Raw genomic sequence first — 22,340 nt, 5'->3', positions numbered from 1 at the left:
ACATCTGCCTGCCTTAGCCTCTCCAGTGCTGGAATTAAAGGTGTGAATATACCACTATGCACAGAAATAGATGCATTCCTTTTTTTTTTTTTTTTTTTTTTTTTTTTGGTTTTTTGAGACAGGGTTTCTCTGTGTAGCTTTGCGCCTTTCCTGGGACTCACTTGGTAGTCCAGGCTGGCCTCGAACTCATAGAGATCTGCCTGCCTCTGCCTCCCGAGTGCTGGGATTAAAGGCATGCGCCACCACCGCCCGGCTAGCATTCTTTTTTTTTAATAGATGCATTCTTAAGAATATGAAATACTATTAATGATGCTTGTTTTGAAACATTACATGATGTATAGTTTTAACAAAGGACTAAAAAAAACCAAAGACTGTAAAAAATGGTTATGAACAATATAGGGATTAACTATGAACTCTCTTTCTGCAATGTTTTGAGATTTTTCCATAATTTACAAGCTTTAGGAGCTGTAAGTAAGTGCTTGCCAAACAAGCATGAGGACCTGAGTGAGGTCCACACCTCCACATTAAAAAGCTAAGCACAGCAGTGGCACACATCTGTAATGCAGCAGTGGAGAGACAGAAAAAAGAAGGATCTTTGGGGCTTGCTCTCCAGGCAGTCCAGCCAAATTAGAATGTTCCAGGTTCAGTGAAAGACCTGCCTCAAAAACTAAAGTGGAAATGAGGAAAACATCTGACATCGACCTCTGGCCTCCACACACATGTTCAAACACAAGAAAATGCACCTGCACACAATGAACACGCACGCACACATACATACACACACACACACACACACACACAATTAAAGAACATAAGAGAAAATATAAATGAAAAATAATTATATTTCAAACAGCCAATGGAATATAAACATGGTTAGCTTGAAATATAAGAAAAAAATTCTCACATAAATATCAAGAGAGACTGGATGGACACAGCGTGACAAAATAACACAAAGGATCAGTAAGAGCAGAGATTTCATAGTGTAACTTTCTTTACCACAAGCCACTGACATACCTGCAGCTCTTGGGCAGTCTGTTCAACTTTCAATTCTAACGCCTTGTAATTTTCTAGGAGGACCTCTTTCTCTGTTTTAAGCTTTTCATTCTCTTCTATAAGTTTCTGGTCCTGTTTAATTTTTGCCAAGCTGACATTAGACCCTAAATTAAAGTCACCAGCAGCCAAACTTTCCCTATTAAAAACAAATTCATTAATTTTTAAAAATATGCTAAGGCTGTTGGAACCCACAAAATGAAATTACCATAGGCTTTTTATAATACACATTATAATTAATTGTAGACACTAAAACTATGCCCTAGTTTAACATTAAAAATAATTTAAGCTGAGTATGTTAGCACAGGCCTGAAATCCCAGAATTTGGAAGGCCAAAGTAGCTACACACAAAATCTGAGGCCACTTTCAGTGAAACAGACTACAAGAGCAGTCTGGGCTACAGTCAGACTGTATCAAAACATGAAAAACAGATTATTTTAATGCAAACTAGGTTGTTTTAACTGGGGTACACATAAAAAACAATGCCTTCACTTTCTTATATTCCAAATTCCTCTTAACACTATCAACTCCAAAGAACAACATGAACAATAAATAAATAGTGCTGTATCAGTTTTTTCTATTCCCTCCTCCCTTACACCTTATTTGTTTAGTTCTTAAACCACCAGTAAAAATCCATCAAACTGCCATGACATCAATGCTTGGATCACCATAGATGAGAGAGAATACACTGGAGCTAGAGCACTGATTCTCAACTTGTGGGTTGCAATCCCTTGAGGATTCAACAACCCTTTCACAGGGGTCACCTAAGACATTATGATTCAAAACAGTAGCAAAATTAGTTATGAAGTAGCAACAAAAATAATTTTATCATTGGGAGTCAACACAACAAAAGGAACTGTATTAAACAGTTATAGCATTAGAAGGGCTGAGAACCACTGACCTAGAAAGATGCTCAGTGGTTAAGAGCACTGGCTGCTCTTGTAGAGGACCCTGGTTCAACTCCCTCCCAGAACCCACATGGCAGCTCACAACCTTCTGTAACTCCAGGTCCAGGATATCAAATGCTCTCTTCTGACCTCTGAGGGCACCAGACAATCATATGGTACAGAGACACACATGTAAACAAAACGCCAAACATAAAATAATGTTTTTAAATAATGTATTGGTATACATGAGTATCTAGTCTGGCTTTCTGCCTTGAGTAGATAATTGAAAATTATCTAAAAGGGTAGCTCAAATACATATACCTGAGGTGAGAGATATCTCACTTCCTCTGATCTTTTACTTATATGGAATACATGAATCGAAACAACATACCATACATCAGCAGTATAAACAATTATTTGATCAGTTGAGAATTAAAAATATAGGTTGAGGGTGGAGATCAATTAGTAAAGTAAGTATATGCCTTGCAAGCATCAGGCCTTGGGTTTTACTTCCAGCACACACACACAAAAAAAGCCAAAAGAGTGTTTTTAAAGAAATGAACTCCTTACAGAGCAAATAAATCTCACCACAAGCTTTCACACACAAAAATTCCTTAAACATGTGAAAATTTTTCTTATAGCTTTCACACACAAAAATTCATTAAACATGTGAAAATTTTTCTTAAAGCCAGAGGAAAAACATTCAATCTTTTTTCCCTTAAGAGGATGGGGATTATATCCAGAGCCTCGTGTATGCCACTGAGCTAAACTCCAGCCCCAATTTCAAATCTTATTGTAAGTTCTGGGCTTTGTCTGAATAATTTCAATACTAGGGTATGTTTTTATTTTTTATAAAGACATTCAAAAGAATTGGAATGAAAAGTTGGCAAGGGAACTTTAATCAATTCAAGAACAATTTTATTTTCAAGGTTTTTAAGGAAAATATCCCTGCTAAAGAAGAGAGAGACAGAAATTATGTAAGATCACAAAGTCATAGGTACAGTTAAGGATTCCAAAGTCCTAAGAACTGAGTTCTATAAAGGCTACTACCATAAATTTGAAATCAATTAAAATTTTAAAACAGCAGTTGCATTGGATGTTTTTGTGTCAACCTGACACAAGCTAGAATCGTCAGAGAGAAAGGAGCCTCAGTTGAAGAAATGCCTCCATGAGATCCAACTGTAAGGCATTTTCTCAATTAGTAATCAATGGGGGAGGGCCCAGGGCCCAGCCCATTGTGGGTGATGGTCCTGGGTTCTCAAAGAAAGCAGGCTGAGCAAGCTGTGAGGAGCAGGCCAGTAGGCAGCTCCTCTCCATGGCCTCTGCATCAGCTCCTGCCTCTGGGATCCTGCCCTGTTTGAGTTCCTGCCCTAACTTCCTCCCATAATGAACAGCAATATGGAAGTGGAAGCCAAATAAACCTTTCCTCCCCAACTTGCTTTTTGATCATGGTGTTTCATTGCAGCTATAGAAACCCTAAGTCAACCCCGTCTTACTTTGGAAATGTCACGTGATTTCCTGCATTAGTCTCATACTTCACATCAAGAGTCAACCTCCCGTTAAAATGCCCCTTTGGCCTGCTGAAAGTTGACTGGTTTGATCTGCGCCCCCACAAGGGAATAGGATTCTTGAGGTTCCTGAGAGCAAGCTGACTGGAGTCTGGTTTCTTTGCCTCACAGACGTCAACGCCAGAGGTCAGTCTGCACTTTTCTGCAAATCCTTTCTTTGCCACTTCTTCCCCTATATCGACAGTGCCATACTCAGCCTGAGCAATAACTGTTCCATCTTGATAGGTTGCTTTAATTCTCATTTTTATTTCTTTTTCAAAAATCAAGCTCCCCAAAAATGTTCTGCCCTAAGAAAGATAGGGGGAAAAAAAACAAAATATAAACCATCCACATAAACATTTTCCTCTCTTACTTTGCTTCCACTCATATTTCTTTTTCCTAAAATCTGTATACATATATATTATATATTGAAATATATGAAAATATATCTCTGCATGTGCATGAATTATTCCAATGTCTGTGAAAACCTTCTTTTCCAGAAGTAAAGTTCATATTCAACCATATTTATAAATGGTTTTTTTCTTTTTAAAAATGTATTTTTATTTTATGTGCATTAGTGTTTTGCCTGCATGTATGTCTATGTGAGGGTGTTGGGTACCCTGGAACTGGAGTTACAGACAGTTCTGAGCTGCCACGTGGGTGCTGGGAATAGAACCCAGGTCCTCTTGGAGAGAGCAGTCAGTGTTCTTAACCACTGAGCCATCTCTCCAGTCCCATATTTATAAAATTTTAATGAATACTAATTATTTAATTACTGAATTAATAATTGAATTAATGAATACTAAATATTTAATAATCCTAGAATAATTTTTTAACCTAGCATATTGTTTTGACTGTCTTGACTCCAACTAAATGTAATGATGTTTGTTTGGTTTTGGTTTGGTTGATTGAGACAGTGTTTCTCTGAGTAGCCCTGGCTGTCCTCAAAGTCTGCTCTGTAGACCTGGCTGGCCTCTGACTACCAAGGCCTGGGATTAAAGGCATGAGCCAACACCACAGCTGTCATGATGTTCTAGTGAGCCCACCACAGCTGTAATGATGTTCAAAGGAGCTTTATTTTCAAAAAGGATTTCTGGTACCTATAAAAGGTACCATCAGCAACACTTAAAAATTATTTTAAAGGCAAAATCAGATACTTTGATTTTGAACTAAGACAAGAACAAAGACTAAAATAGAATCTCAAAGCACCAAACAGATGTTCACAATAACTCAGTGGGTTCAAGCCACATGGTGAGGAGAAAAATTCCCACAAGTTGTCCTCTGACTTCCACATATGCTACATGCATGCCCACACATGTACATACACACAATAAATGTAAAAGAATTTCAAAGCACAAAATACCAGAATCTTTTTTAAAATAAACAATTTTAAATTATAGACTATGAGACACTAGTAACTGTTTATTCAAAACTTAAAACTACCTTAAACAGAACTTTAAGGAGGCCATATGAGCACCATCACATGAGAGAAACCACACGAGAAACTAGGTACTTGCTAACTTTTAATTATTACCAACCCACCACACTGAGAAAAGATATAATAAAACATATTTGAGATTGCAAAGTATCTTAATTGCAAAGTATCTTCATTTTACCAGGAACTTTATTGCTGCTAAGAATTTTAATTCCTAAAACTATTTTGATACAATCTAAGTACTCTTTTCTTCTAGATGTCTCTAAATTCCTTTCCTGATTTTTCAGCCTACACTATAAATGGAATTACTAATTTTTCAGAATATATAAAGCATGAATTAAAAAGGTAAAATGAGTGATTACTGCTCTTTACAAGAAAAGTTTGGGTCTGTTATGTGGGTTTTATTTCTGTCCTCTATACTGTTAAAGAGTTAGAGAAATAAAATAATTATCTGTACTAGTTTCATACATTTTTTTGGATTTTGACTTTTTTTTTAAAGTGAGGTTAACTTATATTTTAGTTTTTGGTTTGGCTTTTGCATCCTCATTTTTATGATAGTTATTGACATAATTCTTACTTTGGTGGTGAGTGTTATGTAACAATTTCCTGAGAGATGGAAACATTCCATTCTGCAAGAAGATGCTCCTTAGATAGAGAGGTAAACAACTCAAAAAGCTTCAGGATGTCCCTGAAACTGACCAGATTCTCTAAGCTCCCTCCCTTCCAGAGTAAGCAATAAAAGCTGTAAGTCTCTCTCAGAAAAGAAAACTGAACTGCAAAGACTCTGAGATGAGATGAGCTGCACGAAGACTCAGACAAGCTGAGCTACAAAGACGACTCTCAAGGGGAAAAAAGGGCTGCAAAATAGACTCTGACACCCAAACAGCTGCCTAGAAGCGGCAAAAACCAGCAAGCTGACTCAAAGAGGTTTAGACCAACTGAGGCACCTGGAAAGGACAGTCTCTAACCTGTTGAGCTGCCTGCAGGGTGTGCAGGTTCCCAGCTTTGGAACTGTCACCCAGGCTGGGGTGGGCTTTGATAATGCAGCTGTCTTTGCGCCATTTCTGCTCCTGTAAGTAACCCCAATAAAATCCACTGGTTCATCAAGTTGGGTTTTAGTGGTATCCATACTTTGGTCTGTCATGGGATTCCTATCTGGCATGAGTAGACATATGGGCTGCATCTCCCCAGGAAAAGTAAACATGTGTTGCATCTCCCAGAAAAACAGGAGAGAAAAGGTTTATTTGCCTTACAAGTGCAAGTTACATTCATCACTGCAGGGAAGTTACAGAGGCTGAAACAGCCAGCCACACCACATCCATGCTTAAAAGTAGAAAGAAACAAACATACCCATGCTGCCTGCTTGCTCTTCTCACCCAGCTATCTCCTGTACTATCTATATCATTCAAGAGACCCTGGCCAAGGAATGGTACTGCCCACAATGAATTGAGCCTTCCCAGGTCAATTAGCAATCAAAACAAGCCCGCACATACATGCCCACAGGCCAACCTTATCTAGATAATTCCTCATTTGAGACTTTCTTCCCAGGTTATTCTAGTTTGTGTCCAGCTACATTTAAAACTAGTCATCACATTGTTTAAAACATAAATCTGATTATTTCTAATACTAAAAATTTCAAACTACTGATATTTACAGACAAGGTTAAAGAGGGGTGCTCTAGAATCAATCCCCAGTACTGCCAAAACAGAAACAAACCCAATACTTTCACAAAAACAATGTTAACAGAATTTTTTATCATATAAAAGTCCCTTTAAATTTTTACAGAAGAAACTATTCACATTTATTTACTTATGTATATAAAATCACTTATTTGATCATTAAGAATGATTACCTACAAAATATGAGAACAAATATATAATATTTTTATGTGTTTATGCTCATTTGTCTGTCTGTTGGGTAAGTTCAGTAAGATCAACCCCAGGGTCTGATTATACTAGGTAAGTGTTCTACCATAAACTGTATCATAACCCTGAATTATTTTATAATTCATATTTTCTACCAAAATATATAAGCTTTTACATTAAACAAAGCTAATGACATTTAACAATGCATACGCCTTCATGTATATAGTTTCAAGTATAATACATTAAGAATTTAAATGTGTGACTTGCCTGGTCAAACTGGGTAACTTCTTGGCCAGAAGGAATCTGTAGTCCCCAAAGTCTATACTTCTTGGCAATACTAGAAAATTGCAGCTCTGGGGGAATTTCTACTATATCAGATCGGTTTAGAATTTCAGTATTTCCATAGTCAATGTACCTCACCAGGCACTAGAAAAAAATTGAAGGCAAACAGTAGTACTGAACCTAGATTATAAAATCTGTTAACTAACAAGAGCTATAAATGTTGCTTCAGATAACAAACGCCTTTAGAAACAGCTCTAATGACAACCTCAAAGTAAAGAAAATTCTGCATTTGGGAATAATTTCCAATAGTACCATTTGTCATTTGTCTTTTTTAACCACTAGTATTTTTATACCAACATGAGTTTATAGCACTGTGACCCTTTCTAACCTCTTAATATTAAAATCAATCTACAGTCTTAAATTCAAATTGAAAACAGTAAAGCCTATTTGTTTCCCCACAGGAAAAAAAAATTTCTTGCTGAGTGGTGGTGGTGGTGCACGCCTTTAATCCCAGCACTTGGAAGGCAGAGGCAGGCCTGGGCTACAAAGCAAGTTCCAGGAAAGGTGCAAAGCTACACAGAGAAACCCTGTCTCAAAAAAATAAATAAATAAATAAAAATTCTTTAACAAAATTAAACCCACTCTGGCTAGACCTTGAAATTGGCCAAATTCACCCTTACTTCCAGCCCTGTATCTATTGTTTTTAATCTTTCTGGGGGCTGTAGGTATAGTGATTAAGTGATTAGTGATTAAGAACACTGGCTGTTCTTCCAGAAGACTCAGGTTCAGTTCCTGGCATCCACATAGTAGCTCACAACCATCTGTAACTTCAGTTCCAAGAAATCCAACACCTTCTGACCTCTGTGGGCACTGCATACACATGGCACACATACATACAAGCAGGAAGAGCTCCCATACACATATTTTTTTTAATTTTTAAAAACTTTCTAAAACTATATTACAAAGTCAATCATCATCTCATGCCTTAATTTAAAACCTTAGTCAATCCAAAAGGCAAGCGCAAAATATTCAACTGTCAAATTATGGAAAAAGTTATATTAAAAAATTCAGTTTCACAAAGATAAAACATTATCTATAGAAATATTAAATGATATTTTTAAAACACAAGCCAACCATAGAAATCATTAAACTTTTCTACTTAGCATTTTATTAATAAAAAATATTTACCAGACATAAACATTATGAAATATATTTTAGGTCTAGAAAACAGATGTAAAAAAATCACTTATGGAACACCTGCAGAGATGTTTCCATGATCCCACAATGTACATTTGCCCCCAAACAGCTCTGCAGAAAAATCTCATCTCCCTTAGGAGGGAAGTTTATTGTGAGGGAAAAAATGGGGTTGGGAAGAATTGGAAAAGGGAGTAAGACAGAGTATTGGGGGGGGGGCGGTGAATATTAACAAAGTACATTTTTATATATGCAAGAAATTGTGAAATAGAAATATGTAAATAAATCTTCCACAATCTTTCAATGTAAGAAATAAAACAGCTTGACACAAAAGAACTTAATCACATTTAACAAGGATTAAAAGTGGAAAACCAGCCGGGCGGTGGTGGCGCACGCCTTTAATCCCAGCACTCGGGAGGCAGAGCCAGGTGGATCTCTGTGAGTTCGAGGCCAGCCTGGGCTACCAAGTGAGTCCCAGGAAAGGCGCAAAGCTACACAGAGAAACCCTGTCTTGAAAAAAAAAAAAAAAAAGTGGAAAACCAATCTTTATTGTCAACAATATTTGACACCAAATACAAAATACATCTAACTTCAAGATCAAATAAATGTTCTTTTTCTATTCATCAATCTTAATAAAATGAACTTTAAAAGTTACTTATAACTTTTAAAGAATCATTAAGAGATAGGGCAGAAAGAGCCAACTAATCAGCAAAAATAACCCACAAATTTTCTATTTCTTAGTTGTATTATTATTTATGTGCCTGGGTATGTTGCCAGCATGTATGTACGTGTCACACCTGTGTGCATGCTGCCTGAGGAGGCCCAGCAAGGGCACTGCCCTGGAACTAAGGTCACAGATGGTGGTAAAGCCATCACGTGGGTGTTAGAAACTGAGCCCAGGTCTTCAGGAAAAGCACCAGTGCTCTTAACAACCGTGCCATCTCTCCATTTCATAAATGTTAAGTTTGTTAATCTAGTCATTATCACTATGAATAAGCAATAACAGACTCTATACGCATCCTTTTAGAAACAAGGGCCAGCAAGATGGCTTAGTAGATGAGGATGCTCGCTGTTAAAGCTGATGACCTGAGTTCAATCCCAGGACCCAGATGGTGGCAGGACAGAACCAACTTCCTCAGGCTGTCCTCAGGCCTCATAAATGCTGTACACTGAGGCACTCTTGTGCCCACATACATATGTATGCAGATACAAAATAAATAATTGTAAAAAATTTTAAAGTACATTTTTAAAAGGTTTTGGAACCAAGATAAACATTCCTTAAGCCCAAAATATGAATACAATTTCCTGCCTTATCATCACTGATGGTTTTCAGCACTTTGCATCTGTACCAACACTTATCTTCAGAAAATAATCCACCATAAATCTGTAGAAGAAAAAGAAACATTTGTCATTGTAATGAAAAACACACTAAATAGGTCAGGATATAAGTTAGTATTGTATACTACTGTATGTTAATAAATACAGTAGCTTATCTAACCCTCCTAACATGCCTATGAGAAAGTACTTTGTGTATACCACTATGTATCCAAAGTCATAGCCTTGTCTTTAGCAGAACCAAGAGTCGGACTTTGATTCTAGAGTCCATTATACTAATCTACCTCTCAAAAAGTAAATTTAAAAAAAAGACCACCTTCTGGTCTTCTGGGAGAGGACAGTACTCAGCTACCACAATCATGTACTTCCAACAACCACACATGACTGTAATGAGTCTGTACAAACACAGGCCCATGAAAAGCCAGGCATACATTAAAAAGAGGACAAGGGAAGCCTATATCATTACTGAACAATCTCTATGGTTCTATCAAGGAACAGTCATTGCCTTTCAGTTAGTTGTGTACCTACTAGTGATCCCACCAGGCTCCAATGCTCATACAGAGTTCCCTGGTTAAACTAACTGGGCCACAAAAAAAAACCAAGTCATGAATCTGGGAAGGGGCAGGTAGGAAAGAAGTTGATAGGGACAGTATAGATAGAAAGTGACCAGGATGCATTTAAATGTATATATGAAATTGCCAACGAACTAAGGGAAATTTTAGGGGAACCTGCAGGACAAGAAAGGCCATGAAGGAATGCAGAAATCCAAGGTAACTACCACTGAAAGGTCTTACAATCGCTCCTCCCCCACATGCCAGAACCCCAAGAACACTGAGGTTGCAGAGACAGTTCCTACTTGCCCCTCACATACCTTGGAGCCTGCTCAAGTCAGAGGAATCAGAAGACATAACCTTCAACTCAGCACAGCTGTGCCAGCAACTCTCCATAAGTATTCCTTTTATTTCTTATTCTCTATTATTTAATCTCCACTCTTGCATACACGTCTCATGATTTCCTTTTGTTCGTATATTGTTCAATAGGCTTCAGGACTGTTGTCCACCAGTCTAATATAAAGCAGTTTCTACTACACTTTTCTCCCACATCTCAAATAACATCTCCTCTTATCCCTACATCTTCCGTTCATCTTTATCACCTCTTCTTTTTACTTCTTACTTACAACATTCCATAGATATAACAACCTCTATTATCTGTGGACCCTAACAGTACCCCAGTTTTCACTTCCTAGTTACTTTACACACCTTGACTTTTTTTCTTTTCAAAATAAATCTAATACTGTGCTGACTGGATTTATGTCAACTTGCCACAAACTGTAGTCATCTGGAGGAGGGAACCTCAATTGAGAAAATGTCTCCATAAGACAGTGGTTCTCAACCTTCCTTTGGTCCTTTAATAAAGTTCTTCATGCTTTGGTAACCCCTAACCATAAAATTATTTTCATTGCTACTTCATAACTTAATTTTGCTGTTATTAATCATATGTAAATATATGATATTTCCAATGGTCTTAGGTGACCCCTGTGAAAGGGTCGTTTGATCCCAAAGGAGTCGCAAACCACAGGCTGACCACTGCCATAAGATCAGGCTGTGGGCCAGCCACAGAGCTTTTTCTTAATTAATGATTGTGGGTGGTGCCAACTGTTGGCTGGTGTCCTAGGTTCTGTAAGAAAGCAGACTGATCAAGCCATGGTAAATAAACCAGTAAGCAGTGACATAAGAAACACACACACACACACACACACACACACACACACACACCATAATTCCTCCAAATTTTACTAATCCTACAGAAGGAATTCCAAGTTATACCTGGCATTCTTAAAAGACTCAATCTATGAGTAGGCAAGGAAGATGGAAAAGAATCTAGTTCTAAAGGCACAGAAAACAGTTTTAAGAATCATAACAGAAACTCTCCCAGAGTTAAGAAAGGAGATGCCAATCCAGATGCAAGAGGCATTAACACCAAGACCAGAAAAGAACTCCACATCATCAATATGATTAAATATACAGGGCCAAGAAAGTATACTGAAAGCAGCAAGAGAGAAACACCACACCATAAATAAAGGCAGGCCCATCGAAATAACAGATTATTCAATGAAACTTTAAAAGCCAGGAGCGCCTGGACAGGTGTATTTCAAGTTCTGAAAAACAACTGCCAACCCAGACCACTATACCTAGCAAAGCTACCTATCATACTAAAAGGAAAAATAGTCTTCCCATGATAAAAACAGGCTAAAGAAATTTCTGACCACCACATCAGCTCCACAGAAAATACTTTGAACTGCAGAGAAAAACAAACCCATCTACAACGCCACAGGAAAGGCTAAACTATGCTATGAAATAACACACTGTTGAAAAACAACTCCATCCTTGAAGAAATAAAGAAGTGAATGAAAATAAATTACTAGAATCAAATGAAAATGAAAGCACAACATGCCAAGACCTATGGGATATAATGAAAGCAATCCTAAGGAGGAAAGAACTGTAGAGCTCTAAGTGCCTACATAAGAAATCAGAGAAACCTCAAATAAATAAGTAAATTATTCGCCTTAGGACCCTGGAAAAAGAACAATACATCAAATCACAATTCAGTAGGTGAAATCATTAGGACATAAAATAATGAGGAAAAATATAAAGAATCAAACAAATACTTGGCTCTTTGAAAAGATAATAAAACTGACAGACTCTTAGTCAAACTAACAAAAAGAAAAAAAGAAGACCTCAATTAATAAAATAAGTGGCGAAAAGGGAGTCATTACAACAGCTACCAATGAAATCAGAAAATCATTAGGTCTTACCTTGAAAACGTACATTCACTGTTAGAAATACTAAAAGAAACTTACAAATTCCTAGATGCAAATGACCTAACAAATTAAGCCAAAACAAGATAATTATTTAAACACATCTGTAACAAACAGTGAGTCTGAAGCAGTATTTTAAAATTTCCTAACTAAAATTCCAGGCCTAGATGGATTCACTGGTGAATTTTACCAAACCTTTAAAGAAAAAACACCACTAATTCTTCACAAACCTTACCATTAAAGAAAGAAGTAACATCACCCAATGCTTTTTTACTAAGCTGTTATTACCCTGATACCAAAAGCAAATAAAGAAACAATAACAATAAAAAGAAAATTAGAGACTCCCATGGTAAAATTACACACAAAAAAAAATTCTCAACAAAACAATTGCAAATTAAAGAGCACATCAAAAAGATTACCCACCATCACTAAGTTGTCTTTATTCCAGAGATGAAGGGGGATGGCTTAATAAACATAAATCAACACCCTATGACTAATCGGTCAAGGAAGCCCCCCAAAAAGCAAGGGCTACTGCACTGCTCTTGGCTCGTAATCATAACTAGATGGTGAGACTCTACTGCTGAAGACCCAACATACTTTGGTGGCAGGACACAGAGAAATCAAACTGCAACTTCTCTGAAAACTTCCTCCTTGCTTACTATCTTGCATAGTGCCATAATGTGCTGTATAGGCCACTGGGTAAGAAAAGCCATTCATGGTACTACCTAGAAGTAAACCCTGGATACTACAATCCTGTCCTACTGGGCAAGATGTACCTACCCACTGGTGCAATAATGGTAATAACCAACCACTTTCTGACTGGGCGTGAGGTCTGCTCCAGAGAAGGAAGTTCATGTCTGGCACTGTTAACCTGGTCAAAGGCTATAACTTGGAAAGTCACAGGCCATAGAGGAGAACCTACTACTGTTCTTTTGCTAAATGGGCATGTTGTCAAACTGCCTTCTAAATATGTATGTCCTGGTTAGTTTTTTGTCAACTTAATATAAGCTAGAGTAATTCTGGAAGAGAGAACCTCAATTGAGAAAATGCCCCCACCAGACTGGCCTGTGGACAAACCTGTAGAACATTTTCTTGACAGACGGTTGACATGGGAGGGCCCAGCTCACTCGAGGTTGGGCCACCCCTAGGCAGGTAGTCCTGAGCTATATAAGAAAGTAGGCTGAGCAAGCCAGAAAGCAGTATTCCTCCATGGTCTCTACTTCAGTTCCTGTCTCCAGGCTCCTGTCTTGAGTTTCTGCCCTGACTTTCCTTGACGTGATAGACTACAACTTGCAAGGTGAAATAAACTTTTCTTCCCAAGTTGCTTTTGGTCGTGGTGTTTGGCACAGCAATGGAAAGCAAACTAAGACAACTTACATTTATACCAACAGATTAGAGCTGCTTTCAACTTTGGGTAGAGAAGTGGTTTTCTGTAGTGGGCAGCATTTAATGCAGCAACTTTATTAGTCAAAGTGCTAAGAGTAAGTGACTCCTGAGTACTCAGCTCTAGACAGAAGATCTCTATCAACCTCTAAGTGCAGAAAACATCATGGAAGAGAGGGCAGAAAGACTCTAAGAGCTGGAAGGTAGGGACAAGTGCTGGGAAATGCATTCTCCTGGACACAACAGGGCCGTGCACTCACCAACTCACTCCAGCAGTTACCTGCATCAGACTTAGCCACAATCAGTCAACGTTCTAGTAGGGGACACTAACTGGGCTCAGTGGGTTACAAAAAGACACAGAGAGAAAAAGCATAAAAATGATAGGGGAATTATAGGCTGTCTGGGAGGAGTGGGTAAAAGGTTTTGGGGCTAGATAGGATCTAGATGTATTGAACATATATGAGATTGTCAAGGAATAAATAAAGATATTCCAAAAGGGAAAAGAAACACCAGTAAAACAAATGAGTTAAGAAATAAATTTTAAAAAGGAATAAAAGAGGATATAAAGAAACAGAATTTAAAAAGTATCCTACTGTTTTAATGTCTCAAACAGGTAAAATATTTTTTTGTTTGTTTGTTTTTATAAACAGGGTTTCTCTGTGTAGCTTTGCGCCTTTCCTGGATTTCGCTCTGTAGACCAGGCTGGCCTCGAACTCACAAAGATCCGCCTGCCTCTGCCTCCCAAGTGCTGGGATTAAAGGTGTGCGCCACCACCGCCCGGCTAGGTAAAATATTTTTATACCTAAATATGCCAATGTTGTTTGAATCTTAGATGGTCTTTTAATAAAAAAAAAAAAAAACAGTATCAGCTGAAAGATCTGAGAAGCAGAGCAAGCCACAGCCACCAACTATTACCACACCAGCTCAGGATCCTCTGACTGAAAGCCTCTGAGTCCTCACCTGAAAGGGTCTCAGTTAAAGTGCTTTAGTTCCTGTTTCCTCACGCCTTATATACCTTTCTCCGCCTTGCCATCACTTCCTGGGATTAAAGCTGTGTGCCACCACTGCCTGGCTGTTTCCAGTGTGGCCTTGAACTCACAGAGATCCAGACAGATTTCTCTCTGCTTCCCGAGTAATAGGATTAAGGATGTGTGCCACCATTGCCTGACCTCTATGTCTAATCTAGTGCTGGCTCTGTCCTCTGATCCTCTGGCAAGCTTTATTGGAGTACATACTATATCACCACATGCAAAGAATATTCTACTTGAGTCTAATCTTGAACCTGGTGGAATCCATATTTCCTAAGAGTCAAGAAAAATTTTTATACTTTTTACTTTATATAATAACATTAGAAACATTTTTACCAAGAAAAAAAAATGAAAACTCTCTAGTTTCTGTGTTCTTAGTTAACTTCAAAGCCACTAATAATTTTGGAGACCAATGCATTATCAGCTTTGCTGTGCATTTGCCTCTGTTGTGAGAGTATAAGTAACAGTCACTTGTCAAGGACTTGAAGGCCACTTTTGATGGAAGCACTGATTCTCCATTGGGCCTACAAATGTCTAATTCATGACCTGAACCAGAATGAAAGGCTTGACATCTCTGTCTGTATCTTTTAAGATTTTAACCTTTTAGTGATATGTGAAAATACCAGACCACAGAAGACAGAAAAACTAACACCTAAGTTCTTCAAAGATTTGTACCTATTCACAGAAAAGACAAAGACTTCTTCCTGGTCTCTCTTGCTCATTACTCCTGTACTGTAACTCCTCAGTTTCCTGGAGTTGAGAGGCTAAACTGCAAGCAGAGACTTCATTTCTCCATTTTTTTGGCCAATAAATAAAGTTCTCTTTTCGTTTATCACTGTCTCTTGAATCACTGTTTAATCAAGCAACAGCAAAATCAAATGTTTTCTGCTACATGATTAACTGTATTATTAATTGATTAATTAATGACAGTATTATTAATACCAAATTTATACTTTAGTTTAATGACGTTTGATAAAAAGAACAAAAAATGACACTATGAATCCTGCTCCCGCCTCCGCTCTCCTGACGTTTGTGACTGGTTCTTGATTTGGAGGTGAAGAGCTGCACAGGCTGTCTGCCATCCACATCTCTCAGCAGATGCCAGCACCCTTCCAGCTGTGCCAACCAAAAGCAAGCTCCTTCCATTGTTAAGTGTCGCTTAAAAGTTGAAATGGAAGACACAAAACTCACTCCAGGGTGATAACCTCTTAAAAACATACATCCTCAGTTGATACAATATTGTCTCCATGGAAACAAAAAGTAGATTTGGAGGAATGTGGTACTAGGAAATCTTAGTTATTACAATGATTCATGGCTCTGCTAAGTCCCACCCTACCTGACAACATATACAATTTATCAATAGTATGATATTATAATGTCTTGTTGGAGAAGCCCCACTAAGAAAAAGATTAGTCCAAAATGCTTCTTAGGAAGAAATAATGAAAAAAGCCAGCAAGCTCAACCAAAACAATTGAGCTCCAGCTTCAATGACAGACCCTGTCTCAAAGGAGTCAAGTGGAGAGCAGGAGAAAAAGACACAGCCTATCTCTGGCCTCCACAGCACAGACAATCTCTCCCTTCCTCTCCCTTCCCCTCCCCCTCATTCCCTCATTCTCTCTCCCTCTCCCCCTCTCCTTCCCTCTCTCTCACTCTCTCCCCCTTTCCTTCCCTCTCCCTCTATCCCCTTTTCCTCCTTCTTCTCCTCTTCTATCCTTTCCTTCCTCCCTCATCCCCCCATCCCTCTGTAAGTGAAGAGTTGAAGCAGGAAAGAGAAATCACATACCAAAAAAGAAAATATTAATATAGATAAGATTTCAAATGATATCCTGAAGGTAATCAAGTTAGCCACAGACTAGGAGCAGGCATTAGCCATACATATATAAGACAAAAGACGTACATCAATATAGAGGTATGAGGATGCAACTCTGTCGGTAGACGGCTCCCTAACATGCACTAGACCCCACACTTGATCTAAAGCCATCCATATTGTAGTTTACATCAGAATTTCTGTCCACAGTTACTTTTTTTTTTCCATCACAGGCAATTTATTTTGTTCTATTCATTCACAGTTAATACAGAAAATACTTGGAAACATTTCCATATAATGTTTGACACAGAAATCATCAAATAGAAGTATACAATGTTGACAGGAGGCAGTACATTTATAATTTATAACCCCAAATGTATTTATAAATTAGAAATGGAAAGATCTACAAACAAAATTATGAAGGTTCACCAAAGTCATTTAATCTGTCAGTTTCTCATTCATTTTTATGTCTTAATAATATTCTATTGTATGAATAAGCCACATTTTATTTCTCTCCAGTATTTGATAGCTATTTGAGTTGTTTTAACTTTTTTACTATTAGCAACACACTGCTGTAAACCTTCATGTACATGTTTCATAGGTGCACATTTTCAGTACTTTGAGGATATATTCCTAAGGGTAGAATTGTTGAGTAACAGAGTAACAATGTTTTGCATTTTGACCAACCATCAAACTGTTTTGCCAAAGTGGCACACCATTTTACAATCTCACCAAATCCTTGTTTTTAAGGCTCTGATTTTTGTACAAAAGCATTCAATCATTCTGTCAGACCAAACCAGGAAAAGTAAGCTATAGTTCAGAGCTGTTCTATTCCATTTACTATGCAAAGCCATTCTTGGCGTTTGCAACTCTCAGGCCTTTTGAGTCTTCTTGCAGTGTTCACCTTTTCCTCCACCACTTTTTTTTTCTTCTTTTTTTCTGGTTTATTTCTATCTATTACAAATGTATAAAAAATCCTCCATCAACGCTGCTGATAGCAGCAGAACCTTGAGAAATAGACCTTTGGTTTGCCTCAGAAAAGGAATACATTTTGCACTGTAAAGTTTATAAAATTGGCGCAAAACATTGTGATAATGTTACAATACCAGTTTTAAGAGTTCAGTGACTACTGGGGAGCCGATGGGATACATGCAGAACTGTGAAAGCGATCTCACTTAGCCAGCTGTACACGTAGACTGTAAATCTACATTCAGATCATTTCTGAACTAAGACTATCATCTCAGTTTATCTGTTGAGGTCAACCAGGAAACCCTAGAATATACCTTGATTTTTGCAAAAAAACAAAATAGGGGGAGGGGTTTCTTCAGCATTTCAGTCCACAAGTAACAGTATCCTAACAGGCAAAGTGTTCTCTCACTGTCAACATAGAATGAACTGCTGCTGGAGGTCAACTTGGGCTTTAATTTGCATTAGCACTTACATGCATAGTAGTCCAAGTTGTTGACCTCATGACTTTTAAAAGTAACTCTAAAAAAGTAAAATGGCCCTTCTTGGAAGACTAAAGAAAGACATCCAGCCACAGTTGTAAAAAGTCTCATCAAAACAATATACCCTTTTATGAATTACGCCTCAATTAAAAAAAAAAAGTAGCCCCAAATAAGAAGCAGCTCTGAAAAAGAAAATATAACTTAAGATATTTGAAAAAAAACAAGGTGAATACAGGTTCAAAAGTAATTAAGACACATTTTCTTAAGGCTATCTAGAATTAGGTTTTAAAGAATTCTACTATTTCAAGTTTACCACTAGTTACTAGATACCTATTTACAAACAAGATGTTCACCTTTTTTGTTCCTTTATCAAGAGAAAAATCTACCTTCAGTCTCTGAGGGTGGTGATGGGGAGGGACTAGAAAACAAGATTCAAACAATCCCATGCAAATATCACATTTTTCAAATGGAAGAACTCCAAACTGCACTAGAAGTTCCAATCACTAAGACACTTTCCATTGAAATGATTTAAGTACAACTACATGGCACCAAGGTTTAGGCCTAATATAGGCCTGACAACCAAGTCCTTGTTTTCTGGAAGAAAGGCCTCAAAAGTCCCACTCAATTCCACATAACAATACTTCAAAGATCAATTATGTTTTCCTTTCCTTAATATTTTTGTTTTTGACTTCTAATCTTAAAGACTAGATTAAAACTTAGCTCATTTCCCAGAAGGCATTGCTTCCCTTTGCTCTATGAAAGAGTCCACCAAGACCTCTTCCTCAAAACCATCTAGCCCCCAGCCTCCAGCCTGTGCTTGTGATGCATCTTTCTCAACATCCTGAAAAGGTAATGTAGGTAAAATATGCTCATAAACATTAAAACTAGTTGTTAGAAAGACGTAACTAGCTTTATAATTTAAGTTTTTTTTTTTTTTTGGTTTTTCGAGACAGGGTTTCTCTGCATAGTTTTGCGCCTTTCCTGGAGCTCACTTGGTAGCCCAGGCTGGCCTCGAACTCACAGCGATCCGCCTGGCTCTGCCTCCCGAGTGCTGGGATTAAAGGCGTGCGCCACCACCGCCCGGCTATAATTTAAGTTTTAAAGCATAAATACTTGCAGCTTAATCTGCACTGACAATGATTGTCGAAGCTCTCTAGAATTCAACATTTACAAATTCTCATTCACACACACAAAACACACTATTATCACACAACTTGTATCTTGAGAGAATCTTCTGCTTTTTAAATCTTTGGCCTCCCAGCCAATCCCAAGTTCAACCACTTTTCCGAGTTCTGGTAATTACCTGGACCACTGAGGCATTGCCACAAGACTTCTTCTCTTTTGAAACATCCTTTTTCTCTAGATATTAGGATAGCTACACCAGCTTGTTTCTTCTGTGGTGTATGCTGGTGTGGGATTATCTATTGCTTGATTTTTCATGGATGTGTTTAGCTTCTTTGGGTTGAATTTTCCCTTCTAGTGCTTTCTGTAGGGCTGGGTTTGTAGACAGGTATTGATTAAATCTGGTTTTATCCTGGAATATTTTGTTTACTCCGCCTATGGTGATTAAGAGTTTTACTGGGTATAATAGTCTGGGTTGGCATCCGTGGTCTCTTAGTGTCTGCATGAGATTTGTCCATGATCTTCTAGCTTTCATAGTCTCTATTGAGTAGTCTGGTGTTATTCTGATGGGTTTACCTTTATATGTTACTTGGTCTTTTTCCTTTGCGGCTCTTAATATTTTTTCTTTGTTCTGTGTGTTTAGTGTTTTGATTATTATGTGGCGAGGGGAAGTTTTTTTTTGGATCCAGCCTATTCGGTGTTCTGTAAGCTTCTTGTATCTTCATATGTATTTCTTTCTTTAGGTTAGGAAAGTTTTCTTCTATGATTTTGTTGAATATATTTTCTGTGCCTTTGAGTTGGTATTCTTCTCCTTCTTCTATCCCTATTATTCTTAGGTTTGGTCTTTTCATGGTGTCCCAAATTTCCTGGACGTTCCGTGTTAAGACTTTTTTGTCTTTAGTGTTTTCTTTGACTGACGAATCTATTTTCTCTATCGTGTCTTCAGTGTCAGAGATTCTCTGTTCCATCTCTTGCAATCAGTTGGTTATGCTTGTTTCTGTAGTTCCTGTTCGTTTTGTCAGGATTTCTATTTCCAGCATTCCCTCAGCATGTGTTTTCTTTATTGTCTCAAATTCATTTTTCAGATCTTGGAATGTTTCTTTCATCTGTTTAATTGCTTATTCTTGGCTTGATTTGATTTCTTCCCATTTTTTGTTCGTTTTTTCTTCCATTTCTTTAAGGGAGTTTTTTATTTCCTCTTTAATGGAGTTTTTCATTTCCTCTTTAAGGGAAGTTTTTATTTCCTCTTTAAGAGAGTTTTTCATTTCCTCTTTAAGGAAAGCTTTTATTTCCTCTTTAAGGTAGTTTTTCATTTCCTCTTTAAGGAAAGTTTTTATTTCCTCATTGAGGGAATGTTTTATTTCTTCTTTAAGGGCCTCTATCATCTTCTTAAAGTCATTTTTAGGATTGATCGCTTCTGTTTCTTCTGTCATGGTATGTTTAGGTCTTGCAGGTGTAGAATCACTAGGTTCTGATGTTGCCATACAGGTCTTTATGTTGTTGCCTGTATTTTTGCACTGGCGTCTACTCATCTTTTCCTCTGTGTGGTGCAGGTGGTGTCTGTGTCTGAGAGTGCCTCTCTTGTTCTAATTTTTAGTCTTGGTTTAGTAGGGGTTCTTGGTTAAATTGGTGCTATTGGGCTGTTTCTTCAGGGACAGCTGATTTCAGTCGGTGAATTATATACTTATGATTCTGGTGATCTGGTTTGGTGACTGGGTAGCGCCTTCTTCTGTGTTCCCAGGTCACGTTTTGTTCATTTGTCAACTCCTCAGCTGATCTTGTTTCTTCAGACTTCAAACTGTAGTCATCTGAATCCTCTCCCAGATGGGTTTCAGCTGAGCAGGGCAGTCTCACCAACACCTCCAAGTTGTTGGGTTTCACAGGATCAGCAGTTGGGCCCTGGGTTGTCCCCAGACGGAGTGTCCAGACTCGCCCTGGTTCCGATCCACGGAGATAGCCTCTTCCCCAGGTGTTGGGGCTAGGGGCATCCCCGTTCCAAGCTGCATCCACCCCTCTCCGTCCCCGGGCCTGTCCACCCCTGTGGCCCACCGCCACAGGCCCACCTGCGTCCACTTGTCTCAGTCGCTGGGCCTGTATGTCCCTGTCAGCTACCGCTGGGTCTGTCCGCCTCTGGGAGGGGGGGGGGCCAAGGGGCCTGTATGTCTCTGCCCGCTGCCGCCGCAGGCCTACCTACCTCTGCTTGTCACTGCTGCCAGGCCCATCCACCTCTGCGAACTGCCACCGGGCCTGTATGTCTCTGCCTGTTGCCGCTGGGACTGTATGTCCCTGCCGGCCGCTGCCACCAGGCCCTTCCACCTCCGTGAGTCGCTGACCTGCGTCTGCCTGTCTTCGCCGCGTGGCCTGTCTACCCACAGTTACTTTTAATAAATTTACTATGACTGTAGTTTACAGAAATTCTAAAAATCTGTCTTTTCTGTTCAATAGGCCCCAAATTCCAAAATCTATAAATTCTAAAATGTAGAAAAGCAGACATGCAAGAAGAAATGATTATAACCAGGAATAAAGCTTACCTTCTTAGGATCAAGATTTCCAAAAACTGAATTAGCATGAGGACAAACTTCAGATAGTGAGCAACCGATCTTCATAATGTCCTTATTTCTACTAACGTTCTAAGAAGGAAACAGAAAGAGTATGAGATTCAATAAATTCTGATGGTATTATATATAATTGAGGGTTCTACTAAGTGTAACACTTAAAGTACTTTGGTGTACTGGGAATTAGATCAAATTCTTGTGTTATGATTTTCATAATTCAAATGAGTTCTTAGAAGAAATTATAGTAAGCTACATGAAGCTTACGGTCACTTACATAGACTTCAAATAAAGTGCCAAATATTATTAAATTATACTAAGCAGGTTCCTTATAGACTGGGTAATTCCAGGGCTGGTGGTGACAGCAAATAAGAAAAAGAAGAAGAAGACGACATGTTTAGAAGACATGGAACTAACCTATCATTTTGGCCAATTTCTGTTCCATTGGCCAGAGATGAAGAATTCAAACAGCAAAAATAAATAATAACAGCAATGACTTACAACCTGTGACATATCCACTAGTCTATAGTCACATAAGTTAAATTACTGAACAATTAAGTGGCAGAGAAGAAACTCTTCCTTACAGA

General features: G+C 38.2%; 1 protein-coding gene across 9 annotated transcripts in view; it reads right to left on the bottom strand.

Moving 5' to 3' along the window:
* Stk31 (serine/threonine kinase 31) overlaps positions 1-22,340 on the bottom strand; it is an 81,211-nt gene that overhangs the window by 49,544 nt on the left and 9,327 nt on the right. For 5 of the 9 annotated variants that reach the window (XM_076566764.1, XM_076566767.1, XM_076566770.1 and 2 more), the window contains 5 exons: positions 21,733-21,831; positions 9,570-9,644; positions 7,052-7,210; positions 3,434-3,792; positions 1,015-1,189 (listed from right to left, as the gene is read on the bottom strand). In XM_076566764.1, coding sequence (XP_076422879.1) covers positions 1,015-1,189; positions 3,434-3,792; positions 7,052-7,210; positions 9,570-9,644; positions 21,733-21,831 — 867 coding nt within the window. Of the gene's footprint in view, positions 1-1,014; positions 1,190-3,433; positions 3,793-5,887; positions 5,990-7,051; positions 7,211-9,569; positions 9,645-21,732; positions 21,832-22,340 lie in introns of all 9 variants that reach the window. The other 4 variants (XM_076566762.1, XM_076566765.1, XM_076566766.1 and 1 more) reach the window with 1 other exon arrangement.

The sequence above is a fragment of the Peromyscus maniculatus genome, chromosome 3 (genome assembly GCF_049852395.1).
Source record: "Peromyscus maniculatus bairdii isolate BWxNUB_F1_BW_parent chromosome 3, HU_Pman_BW_mat_3.1, whole genome shotgun sequence".
NCBI classification, from domain to species: domain Eukaryota; kingdom Metazoa; phylum Chordata; class Mammalia; order Rodentia; family Cricetidae; genus Peromyscus; species Peromyscus maniculatus.
The sequence above is the reverse complement of the archived record's forward strand: the minus strand, read 5'-3'. Positions and strand labels throughout refer to the sequence as shown.